Raw genomic sequence first — 14,036 nt, 5'->3', positions numbered from 1 at the left:
TTATGATTGTATTTAGCCATAATGATGTGAAATAATACGTCAGCTAATCAAAATAGATTTTTAAATTGTGGGGGAAAAAAAATTATATACGAAGATTATCTTTAGCTACGACTAGCTCTCACCGGACCTCGGCTATAGCTTCAACTAGCCGGAGTCACGGTGGTTTGGTTTTTTAGCTCTGTTTTGTAGTTCCTGGAATTTCAAGGTTTTTTTGGTATTTCGTTTAATTGCACATTTCAAAAGAAAATGTCAAAAATAACTAAATTTTGACCAAATATGTAGTAACCGTCCACAATATCAAAATTTTGATATTTGTGCATTTAATCTAAGTTAGCTTTTATATGACTAGTTGTTGTCGACTCATTTCTCCATTGTGAATGTGTTGGTCATTGTATTATTTGTGGTACACCAAACTCAATAACTAAGATGTTGGAGCATAAAAAATATTTTTTCAAAACAGGGAAACGGTTACCGCTGGTTTAAAAAAAAAGAAGCCATTATATTAGCTTTAGCTAAGGCTATGTTTTTTCACCTAATTTATGTTTTTTATTATACAATTCTATAGCATAATATTTATTTGGGATTATTGTCTTAATTAAATTTAATTAAAACTGTGTTTTGGTTTTGAAGGGCAGTATACTAACTTTTCTTTAATTTGAATTGTCAACAAGCAACATTTCCATCGAGGCAGACAAATCACGAGTGCTTGTTTGCGAGTATGCGTTGTTCAACATGGTGAAAAAATGTGAAAATATCTTAGAAGGTCTTTTAACCAGACCCTTTAATTTCCTGCTCGTCTCCTTGTTGTTTCTCCTCATAATCAGGAAAAGCTCCATGGCAGAGAATGTGAGCTGCATGCTATAAAAAGCACAACACCCACACACATACACACACATACATAGATGGAGACAGATGTTCCTGTGCCTTCCTCATTCCTGTCATACCACAGTCCTCTCTTTCATCCCACCATCCTCTACCTCCCTCTCAGCCAGTCGTATCCAAGAGATCCAAAAGATGGCCGAGATAATGAGAAACTGGGAACCATCCTCCCTCTCTGTGTTCGTCTTTCCTGTCCTCTCCTTTCCTCTGCCCTCCAGCGCTGCTCTTACATCTTGTTTGCATTATCTGTCGTTTCCACCTGAGCTCCTGACAGCCTTTACATTGGGTCTAAAGCCGTTCACTAGGCGGGCAGCTTAGCTCTGCCCAAACAGAGGCGTCCTGTAGCAGTCTGACTGGACTTATCAGGACCTGCTGCTAATCAGAAAGGATTACCGAGCACAACTGTACCTTCTGAAACCGTCCTTGGAAATGGTGAGAAAATATGATGTCCTATGAGCACCAACAGTATGACCTTCATTGAGTTTTGTTTAAATAGCATGAAGCTAGTGTTAATGTGCAGGTGCGCACCTTCATTTAATAAAATATGATTCCAGTTTTACAACTTATTTTCACAGTTTTGGTCTTCATTTTTAATGGTTATGATAACATTTTACTAAACAAAGTAATTGCTAGATCTGAGAACACGTAAGAAACACAAGTTGTCAATCAGATTGGAAACTGAGATTATCAAAACCCCTTCATTTGGAAGTTATCCGCAAGTGAGTGCACCTGAAATGTTGGTAATAATCCCTCATTGCACAACAACTGTGTACACAAAGCTACAGTAAGTGGGTTGAACCAGGATGTCAGTCAATAATATCTCACGTTGTCTCCCATAAAACTTTGGCTAATGTGGGGCCCACTTCACCAAAGATCACTTTGGTGAAGTGGGCCCCACATTAGCCAAAGTTGTGTGAGCACTGTTTATTTTTGCTTTATTTGCATGTATTCTCAGTTGCCAATTCATCAGGTACACCAAAAGTTAAAATTAGTGCAGTCCAGCACAACAGTCCTGCAATAAAACAAATGTTCAGTTTTTTGTGAGGTGTTCAACTTTATGATCATTTTGGAGGATGTCATTCGGGATGCTGTTGAACTGTAATCAATTCTAAAGAGAGGGGTTTCTGTTTTTTTGCCTAACATCATTGATACAAATGGGATGGACAAAGCAAGTGACTAAAAGATGTGAGAAAGTGTCTATAACATGCAAGTAAACAGTATATTACCGTTGTGGTACTTGAGTAGTGAAACATGTCAAAATGAGCAAGAGGAAATCATTTCATGTAGTAAATCCATGAGTAAATCACATCTTACATGTGGAAAAATGGTGAAAAGGGCCCCTGGAGGTTTGTTTTGTTTTTCTTTCTCCGTCTGACTTCTTTTCAGCAATGTCACCACAGTTGGATCTCAGCATTTAAAGGTACCATGTACAGTTATTATTAGCGTTTTTGCTAGCATTCGTCCTCTTTTTCTGTTGACATATTGCGACATTTCTCGGCACATTCACATCACCAACTGTTGATAAGTGGCAAAGCACGAAACCATTCACACAACTTTGTGACATTCGTGTGTTCCAACCCGTCAAATACGGCAGCTTGGTCACTGGCCCTATGCTTCAAACTATGACTCTCTACGCACCCCTCTAGGTTCAGTTTTGCATGGATCAATTTCCGCTCACGTGACTCAACTTGGTGCAATTTAGGGAAAAAAGTGGTGGCTTGGGTAAAAATGTGTATGTTTGTTACATAAAGTAGGCTACGTGACATACACAATGCAAATAAGATAACTTTGCATAATTTAATTTACGTACGTGACTTGAAATAATTCATCATTGACTTTTGGTTTCACACAGGACACAAGTACCAGTCTCTCAGAAGAAAGTCATGTGTCCCATCCATCCATCCACCCCAAGCTCCTCCATTCATAGACTTTATCATGCTTTATACAGCGTCACCTGACTTCCTGCTTTACTCCCGCGATAACTACAGCCACGTAGAGTGTCATAGTTTGACTTGTCGGATTGCTGACCAAAATGGCGTATTTGACAACTTGCGAGTGAGTAGTGGCTGCGTGCACAAGATTAAATCAATGCAGCCTAGCTTTGCTAGGGGTCAAAAACCTCCACACAGACTACTTTGAACTTAATAAACCAGAATTTTCTTAAAAAGGCAGCAGTTTGATTGTTCTTTTCTATCTTCTGGCCGCATATTTATAGGGTCATTTTGAGTGCAGATTTGCTGCTGTGTTCACCCGTGAGATTCAACTGCATTGATGTAGCACCAACAGCCACAAAATTGCCACCCCCGCTGGAGAGAAAGTGAAATTCAATAGAAGAATCATAATCGAGATGAGCTTTTCTATAAAAATTCAAAACACATGTTTGGACTTAGTGTTTTTATCCAGATTAGAATAATTTTCTTGGAACATCTTACAACAGAAGCAAAAACAAAAACTGGACCGCTCTGAGAATTACCCACATAAATCAAATATAAGGGAGACACAAACACCATCCAGCTGATCTATTGTCTTCCATAGATCTACTGTATTGATTTTACGGTTCTGGTGATGTGGAATAGCTAGTCAAAAGGAGACGTTTTCTCTCCTGCAGTGTTTTCTCAGCCACTGCCAAGGGCAGGCACTTCACAGCTAGCAGCAGGCAGCGGGGAACAATCACCAGAGGCCAGAGAAAGTGATTTAAGTGTTATGCTACCTGCAGACACAATCCCTGTGTGTCCGCTGCTTATATTGTCTTTGCTTTTCAGGAAAGTGTCACTTCAACAGGGTTTCTTGTTGCTGCTGGTTTTTGCCATCTAATATTTTAGCTTTTCGCCTTCCTTCCCTCTACTTGTGCTCACTTGTTGTTGTCCCATCTAATCACATTAGAGAGGAAATCACACTCTGTTTTACATCTTCCCTACTGTGTAGGCTGATAATGTGGTTATTTTTTCTTCTTCTCTTTTCTTCTTCGTCTGCTGTTTTCTGGCAGAGAAATTATGGTGACGATGACATTAGCTCTTTGACATGCCAGAGTCATAAAATAATGAAAAACCCACAAAGCACTGCAGGAGTGTAATGAGCGTTTGAAAAACTGAACCCTCAATTTGACGACAGGCAGAAGGCCAGTGGAGGAACGGGACAACGGCTGAGCTAACACAGCGCTCAGTGTCGGCTCTGTTCCCAATCCTCTCTTACTCTCTTAAACACACACTCATGCACAAAAACACACACACACGGACAAACACATTCACAGCGGCCACTATGTGATTCTGTTTTCATTCCTTTGTGTCAAACTACGGTGAGCTCATCTCCCCATCAGGCAGTTTGCTATGTGTGTGCGCTAATAGCTACCTCCCTTCCTCTTTGACTCTGTTTGCCTCTGTCACACGCACACACACACACACACACACACACACACACACACACACACACACACACTTTACACCCTTCCTCTCTCCATCGCTGACTTACATATACTTCCAACAAGGCTTCTTTTTCTGCTTTATTATCTCACAATCTTTCCCATTATCCACAATCTCTTAAATACACAAATGTATAGATTGAGACACACACATACTTACGCACACACACACACACACACACATATTCCCAGTGCTTTGTGTGTGTTAATACCCTGTCAGAGGAGATAATAACTGAGTTGGGGATGACAGTGCCTCTGGGAAATCCCCTCCAGGGTTCAGGAGCTGCAGCCGCTGCCCCGGGCCCCGTCTGGTCCTCTCTCATGTTCAGACCGCCCTCTCTGTTCTCTGCAGACCCCGACCCCTTTTCTCTGGTCCTATAGTCTGCATTAGTATTCATACTGGGACTGTTTTTCAGATCGCTTCCTGTATCCTCGCTGTCTGGTCAAGTGCCTTGATGCTGATGAATGTACCTGGACTCACCTAAACCAAAACACACATTTATTTTAAAATGTATCTTGCTCTTCATTTTGACCTGTCCTCAGCAACATTGCTTTATTCCAGAAAACAAACAAAATGCCAGCTTCACATTATTATGTAGATAGGAAAGAAACTCTTTTGAAGACACAGGTGTTTAATTGTCATGTGATTACTTGCTTAAAAGATCTGTGAATGCCAAGTGGCAACTTTATAGCTGCACTATATGTAATGTTTAAGGGGTGACAAACCCACAGACTATTACCAACCCACTCTGCAGTTCCCCTCTGGTCCTTTAAGCATCTCATTATTGTTTTAGTTTTATGACAAACAACTTAACCGTTCTGGTTTAGTACAAACATGCTCATCAGTGTTGTTTCTTGCAGCAGGGAGCTGTTTTTCAGCAAAAAAGCTCAAAATTCCAACTGTACAATACTTGCTCAGCACCAAACAGGAGACATGCAAAGTTGCAACTAGCTGGTGAAGATAGTGGGGCATTTAGCGTATGAAAGCCAGATATTTCTCTTAAAAGTTGAGCTAAAAGGAGAGGGAATAAAGGGCTTATATTGGCCAGGTGGCCAGAAACTTTACGCCCCAATGAACGTTGCTCCATAAATTTCTGAATTTGTAATATCGTGTTCAACAACTTAATATGGTGTTAATATGTCAGCGTTGTGCTTACAGCTTGGTCTGCTGCAAGTTTCAACATTTCTTCTCTCACAATATCAAATAATGTGTTCTGCTCTAAATCTTTCCTTCTTCCCCACTCCCTCAGGTCAGTTGATTGAGCGAGTCCTCCTCTCCTCCATGTTGAACCCTGGTGAACAGTGGCAGTTGTACCGTCACCACGGACGGCTTCTCAGTCTGGATTACCGGCTTCGCTTCCGCTGTGATTCAAATTACTACGGACCTTTCTGCAACAAGTTCTGCAGGGCCCGCGATGACTTCTTTGGTCACTTCAACTGTGACCCCAGTGGCTCCAAGGTCTGCATGGAGGGCTGGATGGGGCCAGAGTGCAAAGGAGGTGAGAGAAGAAATTTAAATCTGAGGTGTGTGTGTTACAGTACACAGCACAATATGTCCAGCATAACCCTAATAAAACCACAACTAGTTGTTTTTACACTTCAGATTGTGTCCAAATTCAATACATTATAGTTGGTGAGCTTTAAAGGAGCTGCATGGTAGACATCATTTTTTTAACCTTTGGACAGAGCCAAGCTAGCTGTTTCCTCCTGTTTTCTGTCATATGTACTGTACAAACATCAAAGTGGTGTCAATTATTTTTATCTAACTCTGGACAAGAAAGCTGAGTGCATGTCCCAAAATGTTAAACTATTCCTTTAAGACCAAGTCGGCATCATGTTGTTGCATTGTAGTGCAATTGGTTAATGAGTTATCTGACAAAAATAATTGCAGATGGGATGTTTATTATGATGGACAACTCACGCACGTTTTAAATCTGCCTGGAATGGTAGAAAAATTAATTCAAATTTGTAAAACATAACAGCATCATTTTCATAACACTCGGCTGTGATATAAAGTCAAGAATATATTAATATAGCACATTGAAAAAACAACAAATGTAGCCCAAAGTGCTTTACAGAGAAATTGACAATACAATTAAATATACTGAAATGAAAATAAATGGCTTAATAAGTGTAACACACGCCATTATGTAGTGGCATTAGTAATGGGGGGATTTGAAAGTGTTCATATATGGTGGAGACCTGATAGTAAAAGGGAATGTGTTCCACAAACAGTAACGTGTGTGGGATTTGAAGTTAATGGACATTAATGGAAAAAACATTGTAAAGTCTCAGTCATTTCTATGAAAAAACTTCACAGGTTGTGCTTGCTCATTGAGTTTCTTTAAAATGGTAAATATACTGAATATATTTGGGGAAATGTTTGTTGCTAGAACATTTTCCTCAGGATGACTTGAGGCCACTGGTGAGAAAAAACTGAAAATGTTTTTGCTTTCCATTTATTTTCCTACCATCCCTGGAGGGGGTTTCCTCTGTAGTGATCCTCCCCAAGGTTTGTTAAAAGGTTTTTCCATGAGGGTGTCCTTGTTGTACTTTCTGATTTTGACCTCTGAATCCTTTAAAAACTGTTATTGTGATTAAGTGCTGTCAAAATATACTTGACCGATGAACCAATGCCATCAGCTTTAATTACTAGATGTGTTGTTTGGATTCTCTCATACACATGCATGTACTAAGCCTAAAATCAACAAACAGCCCAATGACCAAGTAAGGATCGGCCTCATGAGTGTCCTCACTTTCCAAAACTCTTTTGGCCGCTTAAAACTCTGCTGTACATCAGTAAATATGCATCAGTTAGCTTCAGTGTGTGTGTGTGGGGGGGGATTATTCTCTCGTCTGTGACTCATCAGCTGGATGACCTCGCTGCGTAACCTCGGAGTGCTGCCATCGTGTTGCGATGGTAAAAGTGAACGGAGGAAACCAGAGTGGAAACCATAGGAACCCTGAAGGACACGCGGCTAGTTTACGGACATCCTGCAGCCTTGCCCATCCCTCCGCTGTCTCACGAAATGTGACTTCCTCCTCAGCAGGTCGCTGATTGGACTGCAGAGATGCAGGAAGTTTGGAAAAATTAGCCATGGTCCCTCTGTTACCCCCTGCAGGTTACTGACGATGATGAAGCCAAGGGAGTTTCTTTTGTCTTGGGTTCTCCATCTGGACATTTTGAGTAGCTGAACTGTTAAAGTAAATAATCTCACGGTCAAATATTGAATATTGAGATTTCGTCGAGGTGATGTTGGTACTGTCAAAATATCTGGCAGTGATTCAGATGTATTCAGTGTAGATTGCAGGCTTTAATGTCCAGTGACTCAACTCAACGTCACTTCCGTTTCATAGTATCTGTTTCTCTAGTCTCTAATAATTCCCTTTTTGTGTGTTTTGTTTACAGCGGTGTGCAAGCAGGGGTGTCATCAGACCCACGGCTCCTGCACTGCACCTGGAGAATGCAAGTAAGTCCAAGGAACGAAATGTAGTAATTTCAACTGTAGGCACAAGCATAGCAGACACCAGGGCTGAATGATATGTCATTTCAAAATAAATGCCATGATGTACAAAGTAACAGCAATATAAGGCAGATCCAATTTAGCTAAATTCAGCTGTTCACTGCCGTGGAAAGTAATATTTTAAACTAAATACAGTAATATGAAGCCTGCTGTAATTTCCCGAACCTTTTCTAGACACTTTCTTCCTCCAGTCATTCACAGATGATACCCTTTCTTTCTGGTTTATAGCCAAAATGCAATACTCAAATCAAGTTGTTTTTTTTGTTTGTGTCTGACATGCTGCAGCAGTAGGCCGGTGCTGGAGTGCACTGATGACTATTTCCACTCTGAAATCACTGCAGTCATTACTAGAGCAACTCTCTTCACAAACTGAACTACTGAAGTTAAAAGCTGCATATAATCTGTCAAATGTCTAGATCTGCCGTAGCAGAAACCAGAGCAAGTTACAAAGCATGCACATAAAATGACTAATGGGACTGGTTCAGAACAGCTACTATCAATCCTATGAAGGTGATTCGAGCAAACGTTTCTTTGCTCTTCCTCTTCAGGTGTCATTATGGCTGGAAGGGCCCTCTGTGTGACCATTGTCTGACATTCCCCGGCTGTGTGTATGGAAGCTGCAGCGAGCCCTGGCAGTGTGTGTGCGACGTCAACTGGGGAGGACTGCTGTGTGACAAAGGTCAGATATGAGACATAAGTTGAAAGTTTTGAAGTAAGAATGAAAGAAGGCCCAGATGTATTAATATGTTTTCCTTCTACTGATCAATTCAACATCCCAAACATACAAAAACTACCAATGTTTTTGTAGACCCAATAATACAATGTATACCAAGATAAGTGAAAAATCCCAGCTGACAATCAGACCAAACTCACTACTACCTACTACCCAGTGTGTTGCTCCTAATTCTTTTTTATTTTACTGTTAGTTTTTAATAGAAACACTGTTTTTCACAGCGAAATTCAATAAGTACAGAACCGTGTCATCCATTTAAAGATGAAAGAGGTTTGCATACAATAGTATGTTTGTGTGTGCCAGAGAGAGAGACAGAGAGAGAAACATTGTGTGTCCAATATATTAGTTTGTCAGGCGTGGTTCTTCACACACCTTCCCATGCATGGTGTACTAATCATCTGCATGAGATAAGACACAGCTCCTTTAGGGCTTCACCTTCTATACTCTAACTTTTCCCACCACACTGTAGCAAAGTTCCTCCTTTATTATCCCAGAATATAACAGCACACCTCCCACCTCTGTACCAGTGTGGGAGCTGGGATCCGGCAGCCCACGGGACGGTGTATTGTGCAGAGGAAAGGCGATAGCCTTGGGTAAGGTGAATGTGAGCGGGGATGGGCTCTTAGCTAGGTGGGGTCCTAAGCTGGTTCTGTGTCTTCCGAAAGACTCTTTAAAGAGCTGTTGTGAGACAAAGAGACTATGGAGGAGGAGATCATTACAGAAAGCTTTAATCAGCTTCAACACCGGAGACAACAAGCCCTGCAGCGACTGGCCTGCACAGTCAGCACACAGAGCCTGGACCTGGACTTCAGCCTCTGTGCAGTGTGTTTGTGTGTGTGTGTGTGTGTGTGTGTGTGTGTGTGTGTGTGTGTGTGTGTGTGTGTGCGTCAAACTGTGGACCTGGATCCATCTTCATCCTTATTTGTGTATCTTTTGTTGCCTTTATACTTTTTTTCCGCTTTTTTGAGCGGTGAACTGAAATATAAACATATATTCTAAATATTGCATACTTCAATCATACTTTTTTATGACTTCAGATCTGAATTACTGTGGCACCCACCAGCCCTGTAAGAACGGCGGGACCTGCTCCAACACAGAGCCAAATGAGTACCACTGTGAGTGCCAGGAAGGTTTCAGAGGACGCAACTGTGACATTGGTGAGTTTGTCTTCACCATACAGTCACTATACCAGAAAACTAATTATTCAAATACTGTATGTGGATACAGCAGAAAGGAAATGTGAAATAAAATCCTGGTTGTTTGTTTACGCAAATAAAAGAGATGCAAAAAAGGTGATAACATTATGTGGCAAAGGAATCAAAAGGGAAGCTGAAATTGAGCATGTTAATTATATAAAAATGACTCATACAAAAATAACTTTATAGACACAAAACATAGGCAAAAATAAATATTTATGTGCAGGGCCTTTCAATTTTAAGTAGAGATAGACATGCTCATCCCAACCAAAGCACGAAGGTGATGAGCCAAAAGTGGGCAGATCATGAAACACACAAATTCACTTCTCACGCACTGCAGTGCTCCAATGTCCACTTATTTATTACACCTAGACATTTCGAGCAAAACTGCTCTTAATCAGACTAAAGCTGACCATCTTAGATATACTCATGATATATACATTATGATGCAATCATGTGACCCCGGGTGTCTGAAGTGACATAGAAAAAGCGTACATTGCATAGTAGAAACACACCTCTATACACATCCACACATATATATCTATCACACCCGTGTTTATGTATAAACATAGATGCATACATGGTGGACATCACTCTACATTCATAAAGTACCAAGTTCTATAGTGTAAGGTGACACTGATAAATATCCCTGGAGAAAACAGTAAATATATATTTAGAAATATATATTATGAGGAAGTCAAATCACATCCTAATTTGTCATTGTCATCATCTTCTCCTCTCGTCAGTGGAGCATGCGTGTTTGTCGTCGCCGTGTATGAACGGAGCCACCTGTGTGGAAGACCCAACGGGCTTCAGCTGTACTTGTACCGACGACTGGACCGGGCACACCTGCGCTGATGGTGATTGCCAATGCTACACACACACACACACACACACACACACACACACACACACACACACACACACACACACACACACACACAGATGCTCCTCACACACACAACACTGAGCTGAGGGACTGGGCAGTTTTAGATTGTCTGTGATTGGCAGTTATTGGATAATAGCCAGTCAGTTACTCTAATCAATCAAACAGAGGAAGCTAAATTAGCCTGAACACAAACGGCAATCAGTGGTCTGTCTCGCCCCATTTCTGGCTTTGTGTGTGTGTGTGTGTGTGTGTGTGTGGGTGTGTGTGTGTGAACAGTATTTACACTGCCAAGACAAGGTGAGTTGGAGCATCTTTAATCAACTCTATTGATTGACTGTAAAAAGAAACTATGTGTTAATTGTATTTTTTTTAATGGCAGTGAATCAAACGAGAAAAATACAAGAAAAACACTGAAGCCCAAATTGCTCCTGATGCAATTAGAAACAGGAAAAATTACTACCGTATTTTCCGCACTATAAGGCGCACTTAAAAGCCTTTAATTTTCTCAAAAAACGACAGTGCGCCTTGTAATCCGGAGCGCCTTATATATGGATCAATTGGTTAATTGGTTGATCCATACTGGTTGTACACGGCGCTCTGTCAAAATGTTTCAGTACGACTGGTAAACTACAAAGCCGCACCGCTTGCAGCATTACGGCTACCGTAGTCAGGGGCGTCGCCGAAGTAATAGCGGTAAACACCGGTACTGTGCTTACTCCTACTCTATTCTATGCGCCTTATAATCCGGTGCGCCCTATATATAAAAACAGTTCTAAAATAGGCCATTCATTGAAGGTGCGCCTTCTGAAACAAAGCAGATCCTGATAACAAAGAAGCTACTGGCCACAAGATGAGAACAAAAGTTGCAAGACTAGCGTGCATCAATCGCTAGTCTTCTTCCCTATAGTGTCGAACTAACCCAGTGAATATCAGCAGACTTTAATCCCACATGTGAGAATTTGTGCGGTGACATCCTGTTCCCTCGTGATGTGCGTTCATGGGAAAAAAAAGTGTGTTTTGGGATCAAAGTGTTTGCCAAATGAATGTAATGTTATCAGATTGTGTTTACTCAGCGAGGAAAGTGAGACCAATGCTAAACATTAAGACAATACACACTTGTGTTTAGAACAGGAATGATATGTTGTTGTTGTTGCCGTTTGTCCTCATCAGTTGTGGTGACATTAGTTTGCTGTACAGTTGCCTGATGTTTCTCCTAAAAATATCCAATGCTCGACTGTCTAACTTTGACCATTACAAAGACTCTGCAACCAGTAACACCAGCTGCCCATAGAAGACAAAGCAATTCTCAGCCACAAAAATTACATTATGGCATGCAATCTGTTCCAAGAAAGTTAAGTTTAACCGCTGTTATGCCACATGAGGAACACAGAGCAATTAAGATTTTATTCTGCATCACAGAACTCACAAAGAGTCATCAGTGTTTATCTTCCAATCAGTGTTTATTTATATGCACTTTAGTCACTGTCGGTTTTCTGCACTAACCTGAATTCTTAACAGTCACGTAAACAAATAACATGGTTTCTGTGATCAGCGTAAAAGATCGGAGAAACTTAACACAGCTAGATTTCTGCCAAAGAAACCTGGTCTCTTGGCCATGTAATGCAAGCACAGGGTTTTATAAGAGTGCAGGGCGAAGACTTAAGACAGAGAAAATAAAGATATATAGAAGTGTGGTAGGATGAAAGAAATAATCATTAAATATAGTGGTGCATCCTTGCATTAAAAATGTGTTCAAGTTTGACTAAAATAATGCTAAAAATTGAAGCAACAAAGGCTGAGATATCCTGACTTTTAATGGAAAGTATGAGTCATGCTCAGAAACACCAGATCATGCATTTCCCATGATCCCAATCTCATAATCCGAGCTATTTTGGGTGAAATTGTCGGGGCTCCACATCCACAGAAGACCTTACACTGCTTTTTTTCACAAGCTGAGTAGTAATCTTAATTACGAATGAAGTGACCATTCAGTGTAAAGAACAATAAAAGTGGAATGTCCCCTTCTAGAAGTCTAAATAAGTCAGCTTCTACAGACACATTTGTAAACATCTTCAGTTGGAGGAATATTTTTAAAGACATGCATCGAGTCACAAAGTTTGATCTGTCCATCGATCCCCGGTTCACACTTTATTACATTTTGTAGCAGCCGTCACACCATGTACGATCTCCCACTTCCATGTTTTCAAGCGTGGGTAAAGGTCAAATATGATTTTGGCCGCTAAGTAACAACTGAGCTGTCACAACCGTCAGTCATGGGCTCGATCCTGTGGTCTGTCTTTGTGTGTGTGTGTGTGTGTGTGTGTGTGTGTGTGTGTGTGTGTGTGTGATAGACTTGTGTAAACAGCAGGTTTGAGCTTGTGTGCGTGTGTGTGGCTACAGGTGCGATTGGATCACACAGGTTACGGTCTGTCAGAGCTGCGTGTGTAAACAAGCAGTGTTCCACGTCTTCTGCTTTCACCTCGATCAGGATAAACAACGCTGGCATGCCAACACTTTTATTACAGAGAGTAAGAGGAGAGAGGGACAGAGGAATAAAGGGCTAGTTTATTTTCGCTCTTGTTATTTGTTGTTGGCTTGATTAACAGTCCGTCTATCTCTGTCTCTGTGTGTGTTGTGGGGGTCTCTCTGGGGAATACACAGTGAGAGGATTGTCAGGCTTGCAGAGAATGACAACCATAACCACAACACAGCTCTGCTTACAGACTTAGATTTATATATGTAACCAATATTAATTAAAGGCTTCTATGTTTGTTATGAATTCCTCATCTAGTTTTGGGAGATGCGCTGCTAGCTTGGCTGGGTTATTATTGGAGTCAGGGTCATTGAAAGCGGTTGTTCTGCAGGGTTAGGTATATGACAAAAGGTTATGAGACAGAGAGCTCTTGACTAAAAGATGGGAAAAACTATGATGGCACAAATGCACAAATATGCAATGTGTAATAGAAAGTCCTGCATGGTTAACCCCTAATATGGGAGCGTCTCTCTGTCTGTTTGTGCTCCTCACATTTCTTTATCTGTTTTTAATTCCTCCTCACAGGAGTGGAATCAGGCATGGCAGCCCCATTTTTCTATTTCTAGTTAACCCCTTGTCCTTTCCCCCCCCATCATGCTTCCCTTTATTTAAATTACCTCTTTCCTCCCTCCTCTCTGGGAAAGGTTTGAGGTGACAGCCATGTCCGTGCAGCAGATGATTTCTTTATCACTGTTTGCACAGAAACCAGAGCAGCAGAAAAGAGAATGAAAACACGGACCGCTAAAGCATCCGCATACCAATGCCACAGTCCAGATCACACATGTCCACATGGTGGCATCGCACAGACCCATTGACACACAAAATATCTCTTTGATATCCCCACACACACACACACACACACAC

General features: G+C 41.1%; 1 protein-coding gene across 1 annotated transcript in view; it reads left to right on the top strand.

Annotated features, from left to right (window-relative positions):
* Window positions 1-14,036, top strand: part of LOC137873258 (protein jagged-1b) — a 44,663-nt gene that overhangs the window by 24,021 nt on the left and 6,606 nt on the right. The window contains exons 4-8 of the mRNA XM_068711537.1: window positions 5,548-5,796; window positions 7,707-7,767; window positions 8,370-8,500; window positions 9,592-9,711; window positions 10,497-10,610. Of these exons, the coding sequence (XP_068567638.1) occupies window positions 5,548-5,796; window positions 7,707-7,767; window positions 8,370-8,500; window positions 9,592-9,711; window positions 10,497-10,610 (675 nt within the window). The remainder of the gene's footprint in view (window positions 1-5,547; window positions 5,797-7,706; window positions 7,768-8,369; window positions 8,501-9,591; window positions 9,712-10,496; window positions 10,611-14,036) is intronic.

The sequence above is a fragment of the Cebidichthys violaceus genome, unplaced genomic scaffold (genome assembly GCF_023349555.1).
Source record: "Cebidichthys violaceus isolate CVI_PGR_0920_01 unplaced genomic scaffold, fCebVio1.0.p SCAF_1, whole genome shotgun sequence".
Lineage (NCBI taxonomy): Eukaryota > Metazoa > Chordata > Actinopteri > Perciformes > Stichaeidae > Cebidichthys > Cebidichthys violaceus.
The sequence above is the reverse complement of the archived record's forward strand: the minus strand, read 5'-3'. Positions and strand labels throughout refer to the sequence as shown.